The following is a 15,187-nucleotide window of genomic DNA, read 5'->3' as shown; positions in this document are numbered from 1 at the left end:
TTACGACTTGGCTTGGCGGACGTCTCTCTCTGGCTCTAGACCCCTGCTTGGACAAACGACCTTCCAGTATTCTCCAATCCCAGACCTTGGCTAACGGCAACGACAACGGCATTTCTACACCGGTACCGGCAAGTATTGCTAGCGAAATACACCTGGCCTGGCAACGCCAAAATCACCACACTCCGGACACGCTCCCTTTGCTGCGGGTGCGTGCTTCTATACGTTCCTCACCTCAGTGAAAGGAACGGGTCTGGTCTGCGGGCAGCACCGGCGTAACAGCTATATGCTGGGTGTATTAGCATGTTACACAGCGTTTTGGTAACATATGTTTTATGTAAATCTATTAAAAGTTAAATTTTAGATAATGTAGGAGTGCAGTATAGTGAATTCTTTTAGGAGGCACATCCATTTTGTGTTCTCCTTCCCCCCCTTTTTCTGATTCACTTTTCAGTTCACAGTTTGCACTCACATTTTTGATTACCATAATTATTCACTTATTACTTTTTTCAATTGGTGTGGTTTTGTGATCACTCCCTAACCCTCGCGTTTTCTCCATGGTCTGAACCAGAACTCGAACAATCTGAAACTGACATATGAGATTGGTCCGGATAAAATTAACTTTCTTGACCTTACCGTACAAATCGAACCTACAGGGATGGTGAGTAGTACCACCTATAGGAAGGGTACTGCCACCAATAGCCTACTCAGGGCAACAAGCCACCATCCACCCAACCTCATTAAGGGCATCCCTGTAGGGCAGTTCCTGCGAATTAGGCGGAACTGCACGAATGACCAAGAGTTCGAGTTACAAGCCTCACTGATGAAAGATAGATTCCTGGCCCGTGGGCATAGTAAAAACACGGTCCAAAAGGCGTACAAAAGGGCTAAAAACACTCCTAGACTGGATTTACTCAAAGAGAAGGTGATTAATAGGTCCTCCAATACCATCATAGGTACTTATAACGAATAGTGGAACCAGGCAAGGTGTGCACTTAATAAACATTGGCATATCCTTAGGGCCGACGAGGACCTAAAAGAAGTACTTAAGCCTTACCCGGAGATGACCAGTCGCAGGGCTAAGAACCTACGCGACCGACTAGTGAACAGTCATTTTGAGGCCCCAGTCAATAAAACCTGGCTTCCCAGTAAACCTGCAGGCTGCTATAAATGCAGCAGTTGCAAAGCCTGTTCGGTCATTGTGAACGCTAAAACGTTTAATAACTGGGACAAATCACGCACATTTGGTATACGTAAGTTCATCAATTGCCGAACCCCAGGAGTCATATACATGGCAGAATGCGTATGCACTCTAAAGTACGTAGGGAAGACCAGACGCCCATTCTGAACATGGGTCCTTGAACATCTGGGCAACATCAGGAATGGTATGGACACCCCGGTGGCTAGACATGTGAATGAGTACCACCGGGGTGACCATACTGTACTTACCTTCAGGGGCATAGACCAGCTCTCTATGGGAATTAGAAAGGGGAATTGGGACCAGGAACTTTTGAAAATAGAGTCTCGCTGGATTTATACACTCCAAACCCTCTTTCCCAATGGCTTGAATGAGGGCTTCGTCTTTAGCACCTTCATCTAGTTCTTACCTGCAGCCCTATCCTATTTTGTACACCATGCATCATCCTTGACCTATTTCAGGTCTTAAATACTATGTACCTTACACCAGGTCTCTGGCTCCAACCTCTCCTCAGCCACTGTGTATAAATATATATACCTTCACTATTCTAGAATAGAGTGTAAGCCCTTGGCACAGTGCACTGCATATACTAACTATGTATCTATATATTATGCTTAGTGCTGTGGTTCAGACCTAGCCAGTGTGTCTAAGTTATGACTCTAGTGCAGCTATCTAGTAGCACTGGGGATTAAAGCAGAACAATGCACACGGATTTTACCTAAGTATCCTTTGAGAATACGACAATGAGTAACCTATCAGAGCTCACGCACTCCTACAAATGGTGGGGGCAGTACCTACGCTCCTACCAGCCTTGAGAAAGCATGCCTTGCGAAACGTACGTCGGCAGTGACGTCATCACGTCAAAGGGGCGGGTCTAACACTTGTGATCAGAGCGCGACCGTCCTATACCAGCTCCCCTACACGGAGCTGCCTACATGCACTGAGCTGATCCTTATTGATGGCTAGCAGCACTCGTGGCAAACGCTAATACACCCAGCATATAGCAAAGAGGTGTTTATTATTTGAGCGCTACCACAGAGTCTGCTTTTTATTGATTTATGCTGGATAGTTGTTGTTGATACCTACCGAGGTGTAAGTAGACACTACTTGTGTACTACTTTTCTCTCTCCTATTTTTTGTCCACTGGTGTGTTTACAGCTGCCTGCTGTGCTGGGACTTCAACTCTCAGTGGGTTCCCCTACGCAGGTGATTTACCGAGTGTGGGGTGAGTTCTGTGCCTACTATCTCCTACTGCCCCCCCCCCCTCTTTGAAAGCTGCTATCACTGTAACTCACAGTGATTTATTTGCTTATACAAGCATGGTTGGGGTGTGGTAGATCTATCTGATCAGCCCATAGCATAGCTCACCTTTATAGGCAGCTGCAGTGCTCATATAGCCTCACCATCACCCGTGGTATATGCAGGTGGGAGATTTACCTTTACTACTACTGGTTTATATACTCCCCCCCTGTTGTTGTTCACTACAACCTATTAATAGGTTGCACCTGTATTATGTCTCTACAGGTAGAGACAACCTTGGTAAACCATCTAGCTACACCCTGCACATATCATCAAGGGTGCTAGCAGATGTATACAAACACGCATCCAGCATATTTTATTTCATTTTCGCGACGCTTTTTTGGCTCAACTTGAGTCTCATCCACAGTTACTATTTAGTATTCTACCTATTTTAATTGAGTTATGACTCCTAATAAACCCACTTTTAACCACTCACTCCACATGTAACACCTCACTCCATTCATTTACAGTTCACTGTGATCTCTACACATGTTTGAGTGCTCTCCAGTGGGGTTCTGTCTCTCCCTGTTCATGATCTATATACTCCCCAGATAGTAGCACCACATTGTCAAACAACAGCAGTAGCGAGGGTTCCCCTTCCCCCTCCCCCCCCCCAGTTCGTTGGAACTTAGATTGTAGTAAGTCAGGTCCACATTGGCTGCTTACTTTTAATTTGAGGAGTGCTTGTGTAATCTCCTCTTCGGATACTGGGCCAAATAGAAAATTGTGGGCAGTGTTGGGAGAGGGTGGTGGGGCTATATGGGTACTCCCAGGATGAGATTCATGTTTGTGGTTTGTGTTGCGTTTCGCTAATAAGTTAGTAGCACACCCCATAAAGTAATCATTGAATGCATTTGCAATGTCAGTGGGGTTTGCCAGAGTAATATATAATAGCAGTGATCAACTACTGATTAATGTTGTGTGTGTCTTTATTCCATTCATTGGGAGATTCAGCAGTTTATAATCACAACTATTTTTTGGATCTAGATAAAAGGTTTTGACTGGTTATACATCAGTATTGGTTGGAACTATCAATAAGTACTACTTTACCACTCATTTGTCAGAACAAATTACCATCAACGCAAAAACTGCTAAATACAATAGAGATTCTGCTGTACTAATAACAGATACCACTCTTAATTGCTTGACCTATACCAATTACGTTTGGGTTTAATACTAATGGTCAGCAGTTTTGAGATGCTCCTCCCTCTGGGGATTTTAATTACATTTTAACCATCACTGTAAATACATTACACGCGTCATTGTTTAGAAGAATAAAACTTAATTATTTTTTGAACATGTCTTGATCCAGTCAGTGGTACATATAAGGTTTATTGAACATCCTGTTCTATAGGAATAACTGATTCCTGATGATTTCATCATATTTAACTAACACCAATGTGTACTTTGAGTGCAATCTAGAGGGACCTAGTATGAGAGCTGTACCTCAAACAAGAAGTTGTTATATAATTAGTCTTTATTCTCCCTATGCACCTATGTATTGAAGATTATGATCTAAAATATCTAAGAGTGAGCGGAATGTTATTTTCAGTTATTTGATGAGTATATATGTGTTTTTCTTTGGCAGTGGATGGACTGCATTGTATTTCTCTCGCACACTAGTGGTGTAATATTAATAATGACAATTTTTTCTCTCTTCAGGTGGTAGACATTCTGTAAGATGATAAAGCAATCTTAAAAACAACCTAACTTAGCATGTGTTGGTCATGCATTAGTACTCCCTGTTACAAGGGTGTGGGCACCATTTTGGAATGTGATGCCACTGAATGTTTAGGTCAAAACACTTTTATAAATGGAACGAAAGAGCAATTGGCAGGATAAAAACAGTTGTTTAGAGTTTGAAATCATTTATCAGACACAAATGTAACAATTAAACTAGCTCACTGACTGAGTTGAATAGTGCTGCAGTTCTGTTCTGTTTGACACTGATGTTATCCTAACTTATTGATTTAATGTAGAATACAAAGACTTCAAATGTTGTCTTGATCACTTGGTTACTTAAATTAATAGCAATGCTTTAGATTTGCTAGTTACTACCAAATATGGTGTCATTGGTGAAACTCGGGACATTTATTTTGATGGTATTTTTTATTTATTTATTTATTTGCTTGAATTGGATCTGTTACAAGTGTTAAAAAATAAAAATAAATAGTTTGCATTGTGTTCTAGTTAAAACTTAGTAAGCATTACAATTATCGCTATATTTCTTAACTAACATAACATATATACTGTAGTGTTGGCTAAATGTGCCAGTGTTGAAAAAGATTATTACACATTGTCTGCATAATCACTGCTACTGTAACTTCCACTGAAAAATAAATGAACTTCTTTCTATTCATATTGTTATGCACTTTTATGTTTTGGCTTCAGATTTACACCTTGAAGAAGTTGTGGACTGGCCAGGGATGAAGCTCAATGTAGGACAGGTTTCTGGGTTGGCTCTGGATTCCAAAAATAACTTGGTTATTTTCCACCGGGGTAATCACGTTTGGGATGAAAAGTAAGTCGAGCTTTTCCTTCATTATAATTTCAGTAGAAACTGTTTTGGTGCAACATTTTGGCATTGAAGTCCTAGTTATTTTATTTACCTTATCCCCCATTTTAATGAGCAGTGTGTATTTAAGAATGGAGATATTAGAGATGCTCCACTGTTTGCCACCTTGTTTGTGATATACAGTATCCGCGGTGTCGTGGAAAAACCCACTCCCCCACTTATTCCTTTTTGGTAAGCAATTTGAATCGAGACTTTTATTGCAAACAGCTTTTGGTAAGATTGCATTTAATACAAATCAAACATTGCTGCCCGACTTAACACAAAGGCATATATGCCCCAAGCCGTCTACTTTATACCAAAAAAGAAATAGCCGTGCATCTATAATTTTGCAATGCCCGCCCATATGACTTCATCGGCATCCTATTTTATTTCTACATAATTACCCGTTATATTTTGCAAATTAGACAGGACAAAGAAAGAAAGATATAATATATGGCACCCTCGTCCCCCAAAAACCCATAGCTGTTTTCCCTCCTTCGCCTAACTGCTCAAAGGACTTTACAGATAAGGAAAAGCTAGGGGCCCATCTCAAGATTTTAAAAATAGTCAGCTTTTATAAAGGTGAAAGTAAGTTCAGAGAAGAAAAAACTTTTCATACTTTATGTCTGCTGTTTCACTGATACCCATAACACACTGCAACTCAAAGCAAGGCTTTTCTTTAGAATGAAATAGAAGAGAAAAGCCTGATTATAGTTATACATATTATAATAAAAAGGAAATATTATAGTTCCACAGTGGGAACAGTGACTTAAGTTTCAGTGTTAGTACTGATATGTGCATATTCATGATGGCAAGAAATCTCCCAACACATTCACAGACCTCTCTTCTACAAACTTACAGATTCCAACCCCATAGGCCATTTACAGATCATCGTACGAACACAATCCGAACTACCTAACACACTTATTGACCTCTACTCCAAACACACTAACACCTGCACCCCAATAAACTTACAACCTCAAGTTTCCCACTACCAAACAAACTCACCTACAACTCCCACTCCTCTCATAGCTTTACTAATAACAGACATTTACTGAACCAAACTCCCAACATGTTGAGAGACCTACCCTCAACCTGGAGTGGACACTTCATTAGAGGGTTATTCCCTTTTTCGGACGGATCGAGCAAATAGAAGAGGAGGTGAAGTGTGTTTATACTTTGTTAAACCGGATTTAAAACCAATTATAAGGGAAGATATTTATAAAGGTAATTGTGAAAATGTTGAGACCTTGTAGATAGAAATTGTCAATGGAGGTAAAAGTACAAAGAAATTGTTTGTATAAACCACCAAATATCTGTGAGATTGAGGAAGCCAAAATACTTTTGCAAATGGAGAAAGCATCAAAACTAGGTCATGTTTGCATAATGGGTGATTTTAATTATCCAGACATAGACTGAGGCAATGAGATTAGCGTTACAACAAAAGGAAACAGATTTTTGAGGGTGCTTAAAGACAATTACATGACCCAAATTATTGAGGAACCAACTAAGAGAGGGGCAATACTGGATTTGCTTATATCAAACAATGTAGAAGTAATAACACATTTTCTAGTTCGGGAACATTTTGGGAAACAGTGATCATAACATGGTATTGTAGCCAGGTTCACCTTACCTGTATGCCCTGGGGGCGGGGGATGGTTGCGGAGATGCTCCGGTGCAGGGTGCGCTGCGGTGGGAGCTGTGACCGATCAAGGGGGCGACCGGGTCGCCGGTGCTTCACGGCGGGACGCTGGTAAGGGCGCCACCATCTTTAATTAGCTCTTGGGGGAGGAAGGATTTGAGGCCTGGAGAGAACACACCCTTAAGGTGCTGGAAGCATGGTCCTGCACCGAGGCAGTGTAGAGGCAACGGATAATGGAGAGCCTATGACCCCCAGCCTCCACGTTCGTGAGCATGCACCGAGATCAGAATGGCGATATCTCGGCCGAGAGGATCATAGACAAATTGATGCGAGTCTACGGTATAGAAAAAGACGAGAGTTTACTATGGTCCAAGTTCTATGGTCTCAGACAGAAGGAAGACGAAGACCTGTCCACATTTATACAGCGCATACAGTTGGTACTATAGACGCTACGTACCCATAATATAATTCCAGCGAACACAGTGGATGAGTTTCGCCGCAAGCAGTTTCTCTGAGGAGCTACACCTACGCATCATATAGTCATCATGAGCCAGGGTTCCCTGCTTCAAGGACCTCCCCGTACATTCGAGGAGCTATTAGAACTAGTGAAATGGCACGAAGCCTATACTCTCCTACATAATCCTAAAAAGTCCAAGGAGGAAACCAAAGGGCCATCTGCCCCGAAGCCCAAGGAGGCAGAAAGTGCAGAGGACGACCCTCCTTACAGGGCGCCTGCCGCCACGTCCAGGATTTTCCAGAGAGTAACTCCTATCTCCAGGGCTGGTGTGAACCAAAATAACTGCTGCTTTAATTATGGCCAAGAGGGTCACTACTTCAGAGACAGCCACTGTGCAAGACAAGCCTGTCGGGTTGCAGTTCGACTTCGGGGAATCGACCCTATAAGCAAACTGGAAGAAACGGCTAAGTACCAAATTGGAAGAGCACTGGGAAGTGTTCTCCACCAGTGAGATGGTTGTGGGCTGCAGCAAGAACGCCCAGCACATGATCCGGCTGAATGATACCATGTCCTCTGGGAGCGTTCCAAACGCATCGCTCCCAGAGTTGTGGAGGATGTGAGGAAAATGGAGACGGCGGGCATCATGACCGAATCCCGTAGCTCCTATCCTTCCCCGATCGTGGTGGTACACAAAAAGAATGGGTCAGTCTGCCTGTGCGTAGACTACCGGACCCTGAACAATCGTACAATCCCGGATCAGTACACTCTGCCATGGATAGAGGAGCTCCTCAGCATGCTGAACCTGAGATCTGGGTACTACCAGGTACCTATGAAGACCAGTAGAAGACGGCGTTTGTCCCCTCGAGTTCTGCCAGTTCACCCACATTCCCCAAGGCATTTGCGGTGCCCAGGCGACCTTCCAGATGCTGATGGAGAAGACCATTGGGGATATGAATCCCTGTGAATGCTTGGTTTATCTTGATGACATCATCATGTTCGGAAGAACTCTAGAAGAGCACGAGGAGTGTCTGCTGAAGGTATTAGACAGACTGGGTAAGGAAGGCTTCAAGTTGTCCCTGGACAAATGCCGGTTCTGCCATACGTCTGTCACCTAAGTGGGTCATATAGTGTCCACCGACGGAATGGCTACTGATCCCGCCAATGTCGAAGCCGTGGTGAATTAGCCCAGACCTGACAACGTGATGGAACTCCGGTCCTTTCTAGGATTCTGCGGATACTACCGCTGCTTCATGGAAGGCTACTCCAGCAAAGTTAAGGTCCTCAATCTTTTGAAGATCTTCCCAGAGGAACCTCGGCAGAAGGCCACGTACACATGGCTACCCTTCGGAGACAAGTGGACATCCGCCTGTGAAAGGGCATTCGTCGGCCTCAAGAAAGGCCTCACGGAAGCCCCTGCCTTGTCTTACGCCAATCCCAAGCAGCCGTACATTCTACACATGGATGCAAGTTTCAATGGATTAGGAGTGGTACTCTATCAGAAATACCCTGCTGGCCTCGTGCTGGCGTATGTGAGCTGAAGCTTGACACCATCGGAGCAAAACTACCCCGTCCACTAGCTAGAGTTCCTCGCCCTCATGTGGGCGGTAGTCAACAAGCTGCATGACTATTTGTATGGAGTCTCGTTCGAGGTACGGACCGACAATAATCCCCTAACATATATCCTGACCTCCGCTAAATTGGACGCCACAGGTGGTAGGCGGCACTATCCAACTATCAATTCACCCTCAAGTATAAGCCGGGGCCCCTAAATGTCGGAGCCGATTCTCTGTCCAGAAGACCGGGACTGAGTGTAACTTCTGACGACGGCCCTTGGGAAGAAATCCCTAGACCTGGGATTCAGGCCATGTGTTCTACAGCTGCCATAGTGCAGGACAAGGTGGCATTCTCAGTATTAAGAGTGGCTGACTTGTTGGGATGCCAATCCAAGGCACTTCTCGCCGCGTACTGTCATCCAGAAGGCATGGCAATCACCCAAGACACCATCATACAGTAGGATGAAAGGAATTGGTACAGTACCAGATGCATGACCCAGTGGCTGGAGCTATACGCCAGGCAAGACAACCCTTCATTGGTGAAGCATGCCCTCACTGACACAGTGATCGTCATTATGAGAGAGTGGGACAAGTTCCATATAGAGCGCTGCCTCCTCTACAGGATCACCCCCAACCACAATCACCCTGACAGGAGACAGTTGGTTCTGCCCAGAAACCTGCAGAATCGTGTCTTACGGTTCATGCACGATGACCACGGACATCTCGGGGGTAGATAATATATTTGGACTATTGAGGTACCGATTCTTCTGGCCAAAAATGCGAGTGTCTGTAGAACACCATGGCCGGAAGTGCCTGAGGTGTATCCAGAGGAAGACTCTAGAGGCATCAGCAACATGCTGATGGTGACCGACCACTATACGCTGTACACCCAAGCGTTCCCTACCAAGGATTAGAAGGCCCTCACGGGGGCTAAGGTCCTATGGGAGAGGAACTTCGTACAATACGGGCTACCGAATCGCATACACTCGGATCAAGGGCAGGACTTCGAAAGCAAGCTCATCCGGGAGTTGCTGAAGCTGCTCAATATTGAAAAGTCCAGAACGACTCCTTATCATCCTGAGAGATGTTCTGCTGGAGAAGTTCAACCGAACCCTACTCGACATGCTCGGCACCCTAAAGAGCTCCCAGAAGGCCGAATGGAGCAAGCATGTTGAAGCGATGGTGCACGCTTACAACTGCACTAGGCACAAATCCATGGGGTTCACACCGTACCTCCTGATGTTTGGGCGAGAGGCACGGCTGCCTGTAGACATCCGACTCCGGGTATCTACTGATGGGGTATCCAACACAACGCACTACCAGTATGTAAAAAGACTTCAGGATGGCCTGCACCACGCCTATCAGTTGGTGGAAAGGGCCTCATCCCATCTAAACGCCTGCAACAAGCGATGATATGACCACAAGGTCCACTATTGGGAACTACAGCCCGGAGACGCTGCGCAATCTAGGGATCCCCGGCAAACACAAGTTGGCCGACCGCTGGAGCGACGGGATCTTTGAGGTAGAGTCACAGGTGCCGGGTCTCTCTGTCTACCGCATCCAAGACGCGGGTGGTAGGTTAAAGGTTTGGCACCGTTACCATTTACTGCCCATCCCTCAAGTAGGAGGGGATGACCCTGAACCAGAGACAGTAACATTGGCCAGTGAGCCAGAGGGGTCCAACAAGAACTCAGTCTGTGTCTGAACCAATTCAGGATCATATGGAGGAATCCTCTTCTATCTCAAACGGAGACCAATGGGCAGCTCCCGAAGGAGCAACGGGTAATGGACCTGTGCCGCATGTATCCACCCCAGTGGCTTCAAAAAGCCACCCTCTGGACCCCAGGAGTCCAAGCTTTGTACCATTAAGAGACTTTACAGAGACTGTTGTACCCCCTATGACAGAGTCAGAGCCTCAAGATCACAATTGCTACTTCCTAGAGGGGGACACGGAAGAAGTACTCCGCAGAAGTCAGCGAGTGAGGCGCCCTCCCACTAGAGTGGTCTATGATTCGTTAGGGGCAGCCCACTAAGAGTCTTAGCAGCTGGCTCGGAGCAAGCTGGCTTTGATTATTGCTATGTTCACAGAATTGTTTAATCTTGTATAGAGTCTGCATCAAATTAAGTTGTAATCTCTGTATGCATTTTCCATTATATAATTCTGTGTGTGTTTTGTTATGCTGTTCCCAAGCGGGATATTGGTTTCTTCACCAGGGGGGAGATGTAGCCATGTCCCCCTTTGGGTTCCCCTTACCTCTATGTCCTGGGGGCAGGGGATGGTTCAGGCTGCTATGTGATTATCAGAGAGGACACTCTCTTCCTCTCTTCCAATGCAAAAGTGGCTGCCACTTTTGCATTGGAAGAGAGGAAGAGAGGACAGCAGCCTGATAATCACATAGAAAATGGACGGTTTGAGTTTGACATATACTCTTGCATATTCTGCAGATGATTGATCAGGACTTGATTCTAAGCTTAATCTGAGTTGGCTATTTTGTGTCTTGTAGGGGAATTAAGGGTTAAGGGAAGTACCTTGTGGTTCCGTTGGACCCAAGGGAACGTGCCTGAGGAAAGGGTCGTTACCCTGAAACGTTGCCCCTCTTACCCTCCCCCATTGTCTTTATATATTTATTTGTTAGAAGTTTCCCCTTTTTTTCCCCCACTCCCCTTCCCTGTGTTTTTCCCTCCTACTCTTGTGCTTTTTAAGAACCATATATTCTGCATTTACAGTCGTTAAGCATTCTCATTTGTGATACCTATTGTTCTATTATTATCGCTATTACATTGTGGCTTATTCCGAGACTCTTTTCGTTTTCTCTATCAATCAGTGTGTGCTGAAGTGTAAACCAATGTGGCTAAATAAACAGGTAGGGGAGGAAATGGAAAGGAAGAGGCAGGCATTTAGATTCTTAGGGGCTTATTCACTAAACTTTGATAAGTGCATTAATGTACTATAAGTGCCCTTTTAGAACGATATTGCATATGTAGCTATTCACAAAGCTTCGATAGCAGGGCAATATTGCACTAAAACAGCTTTTTACTGAGCTATATAACACTCTGGCTATAACACTCTGGCTGTAAGTAGTTAAGCAATAGTACCCAATATCATACAGTTGCTGCAAAGCGAAATAAGATCTGGTCTTAAACGAGTATGGATGGAAACATAATTATGCCGCTGTATAAAGCATTAGTACACACGTTGAATATGCAGTACAGTTTTGGGCACCACTCCATAAAAAAACACCATTAGGAAATAGAAAAGGTGCGGAGAAGAGCCACCAAATGAATAAAGGGGATTGAAAATCTGATTATGAGGAAAGGTTAGCTAAATTACATTTGTTTACATTACAAAAGAGGTGTCTAAGTGGGAATATGATAACTATATACAAATTATGTTCAGAGTCAGTACACTGAGTTTTCAAAAGAACTATCCATCCCAAGGGCAGTACAAAGGACTCGGTGGCATCCTTTAAGGTTTGAGGAAAGGAGATTTCACCAGCAACAATGGAAAGGGTTCTTAACAGTAAGGGCAGTTAAAATGTGAAATTCATTACCCATGGATATTGTGATGGCAGATACAATAGATATATTCAAAAAAGGTTGGACATCTTTTTAGAAAGGAAAGGTGTACAGGAATATACCAAATATGAAAACTTTGGAAGGATGTTGATCCAGGGAGATATTTGGAGTCAAGAAGGAATTTATGTTTCGCCTTATGAGAGATCATTGCATGATGTTTCACTGGGGTTTTTTTGGTTGCCTTCCTCTGAATCAATAAACTGTAAATACAAATATAGATTAAGTGTCTGACGTCTAAATTTAGCATAGGTTGAACTTGATGGACATATGTATTTTTTCATCTTTATCTACTATAACTATTTAACTATGCAATCCACTTATCCACACAAATATTTGCTCTCCCCAACTTCCAACAAGCTCACAGATGTATCACACCCTGTAACAGGGACTTATCACTGTTGGAGAGAAACTGCCTCTAAATCCAGCAGTGCGCTGGTTAATTGCACAAGCAATCAACCAGTCTCCACCTGGCTGATTATCACTGTTCGAAAAAAGCCTGGTCTGAGTAACAGGAAGGAGATTCCTTAGCTCAGCGGTGAGCAAACTGGGGGGCAAGACCCCCAGGGGGGACGCAAGACTGCCTGCGGGGGGGGCGCGCTACAGAGGCCCGCGTGCTTCCCCAAGGCACTTAAATTAAGTGCTGTGGGGGGCTGCAGGGCCTCTGTAAACCCTTTACTTACCTTGGTTCCACACGCGTCGCCATGGCAACGTAACGCCAGAGCCTGGATGAGGGGGGGCGCGGGGGTGAGATGACCGCCGGCAGGGGGGCACAGGAAAAAAAGTTTGCGCCCCCCTGCCTTAGCTCACAAGGGAACTGACAGAAGGATAAGGAGGGCTGTGTCCTTAGAGAAAGACTCAAGGGACCAGTCCCCTGCCTGGACCCTCAAGCAGACACCTACCCGGACACCACTGACCTGAAGGGCCACCTGTGTTAAGGCACTGCTGAGACTTTGGGGAGATAAGTGGCTTTTCCCCCCAGCCTTGCAGAGAGGGACTGGGGAAGTAAGTTAGCCCTTACACAGGGATAGGTGTTTATTGTTTTATGTATATTTTTGTTGCTGTATGGTTTAAAGGAACAGGCAATAAAGCCTTATTTTAACTTCACCTTAAAAACGGTCTCCATTGCATACCTCTGCACACATCTCTCACACACCCCAACTTCACTCCACCATATAAAGTCTTGCCTAACCTTTTACTGTACTTTGCATTAACGTATAATTTGTCTGCAAGCTCACCCAGAATGTAATAGTTTTTTTTAGATGTAACAACTGACAAGAGTGTTCTAGTGCAGGGGGGCGCAAACTTTTTTCCCTGCGCCCCCCTGCCGGCTGTCCCCTCACTCCCGCGTGCCCCCCCCCCCCAACCCCAATTTACCCGCGCTCCGGCGTAATGACGTCACGTTGCTATCACATGACCTCGCAGTGTCATTTTGACGCCGCGTTGCCATGGCGACGCAGAGAGGAAGCCGCCGGAGCCACTGTAAGTTAGGTTTACAGAGGCCCTGCAGCTCCCCCGGCACTTAATTTAAGTGCCTTCGGGAAGTGCGCGGGGCCCCTGTAAACCCCGTGCCCCCCGTCGGCAGTCTCGTGCCCCCCCTGGGGGTCGCGCCCCACAGTTTGCGCACCGCTGTTCTAGTGTGACCTTTTATGTGAATGCAACAAAAGCCTGTGTATATCCTCAGTGCTTCATCAATTCCCGCATCACCATCATTACACCTTTTCTAGTTTCACAGCGATTTCCTAAATACTGCTTAAAATCAGAGGCTCAATACAGTGGTGCTCAACTCCAGTCCTCAAGACCCCCCAACAGGTCAGATTTTAAGGATATCCATGCTTCAGATTCATGCTTCCAGTGGTGCAGTCGAAGATTGAGCCACCTGTGTGAAGGCTGGGATATCCTTATAACCTGTATGTTGGGGGGGGGAGAGAGTCTTGAGGACTGGAGTTGAGCACCACTGGCTCAGTACAGGATTGCCTGTTTCCTGTTTTAACTTCATTAAACCTTCCTTATTTCTTTCAGATTAAAAAAAGCAATTTTCTAACAAATGCAACTGAATCGCTGTTTTGTACAAACCCAGATACCACTTGTAAGGTTTATTATTAGTGCCACCAACTGGTAACTGAGAATTACTGCAGAGGTTTTGAGTGCTTCTATCCATTGAAGACCCATTGAAATGGTTGTGATGGGGCTATGACATTTCAGCTTGCCATTGGCATTCCTGCTTATTGTGTGAATAAACTAAAAGCAAGAAAAAATTAGCCGGGCAGCTTTATTTTACAGTAGCTTCTTTTTTTAAATTGCTGATGCTTCACAGGGTGTTTTTACAGTGACCTTGATTTGGCTTTTGCTTTAATTTTTCCTGATTTAACAAATACTTCTTAGATTCTCGTTATTAAAAAGACTGGATATCATTATGGAAAGTGTCTGAATGGGCCATCACGCCATATATCCTGTCATTTTGTTTGCTTTAGGAAAATAAAACATCCAATACAGTTCCCTTTTTAAGCATCAATAAGCACAGCTGAGAGCACTCGGTGGACTTGTATAAAGGTGTATTTATTATTAAAAATGGTTGACGTTTCAGTCCCGACATGGACCTTTCTCACAGAAAGGTCCAGGTTGGGACTGAAACATTGACCATATTTAATAATAAATACACCTTTATACAAGTCCACGCGAGTGCTCTCAGCTGTCCTTATTAATATTCCACATAGACTGTTATCTATGTCCTTGTGTGCACCCGTGGCCGTGATTCCAATCTCGTGAGTGCTCCTTCCTTTTTATATCTTTTACGCATATTTTGGCACACCGTTCATTTCTCATGTAATTACAGTGTCTAAACAATAATGCACCAAGACACAGCTTATATATATTTTTTTTGTGGTAGACAACCAAAGGTATCTTGCAATGA

At 44.5% G+C, this 15,187-nt stretch overlaps 1 protein-coding gene across 1 annotated transcript in view; it reads left to right on the top strand.

Moving 5' to 3' along the window:
* Nucleotides 1-15,187, top strand: part of PAM (peptidylglycine alpha-amidating monooxygenase) — a 201,422-nt gene that overhangs the window by 148,838 nt on the left and 37,397 nt on the right. Inside the window, exon 17 of the mRNA XM_075599016.1 lies at nt 4,886-5,015. Coding sequence (XP_075455131.1) covers nt 4,886-5,015 — 130 coding nt within the window. The remainder of the gene's footprint in view (nt 1-4,885; nt 5,016-15,187) is intronic.

This window comes from Ascaphus truei, chromosome 1 (assembly GCF_040206685.1).
Source record: "Ascaphus truei isolate aAscTru1 chromosome 1, aAscTru1.hap1, whole genome shotgun sequence".
Taxonomy (NCBI): domain Eukaryota; kingdom Metazoa; phylum Chordata; class Amphibia; order Anura; family Ascaphidae; genus Ascaphus; species Ascaphus truei.
Note: the sequence above shows the minus strand (reverse complement) of the source record. Positions and strands in the feature narration are given on the sequence as shown.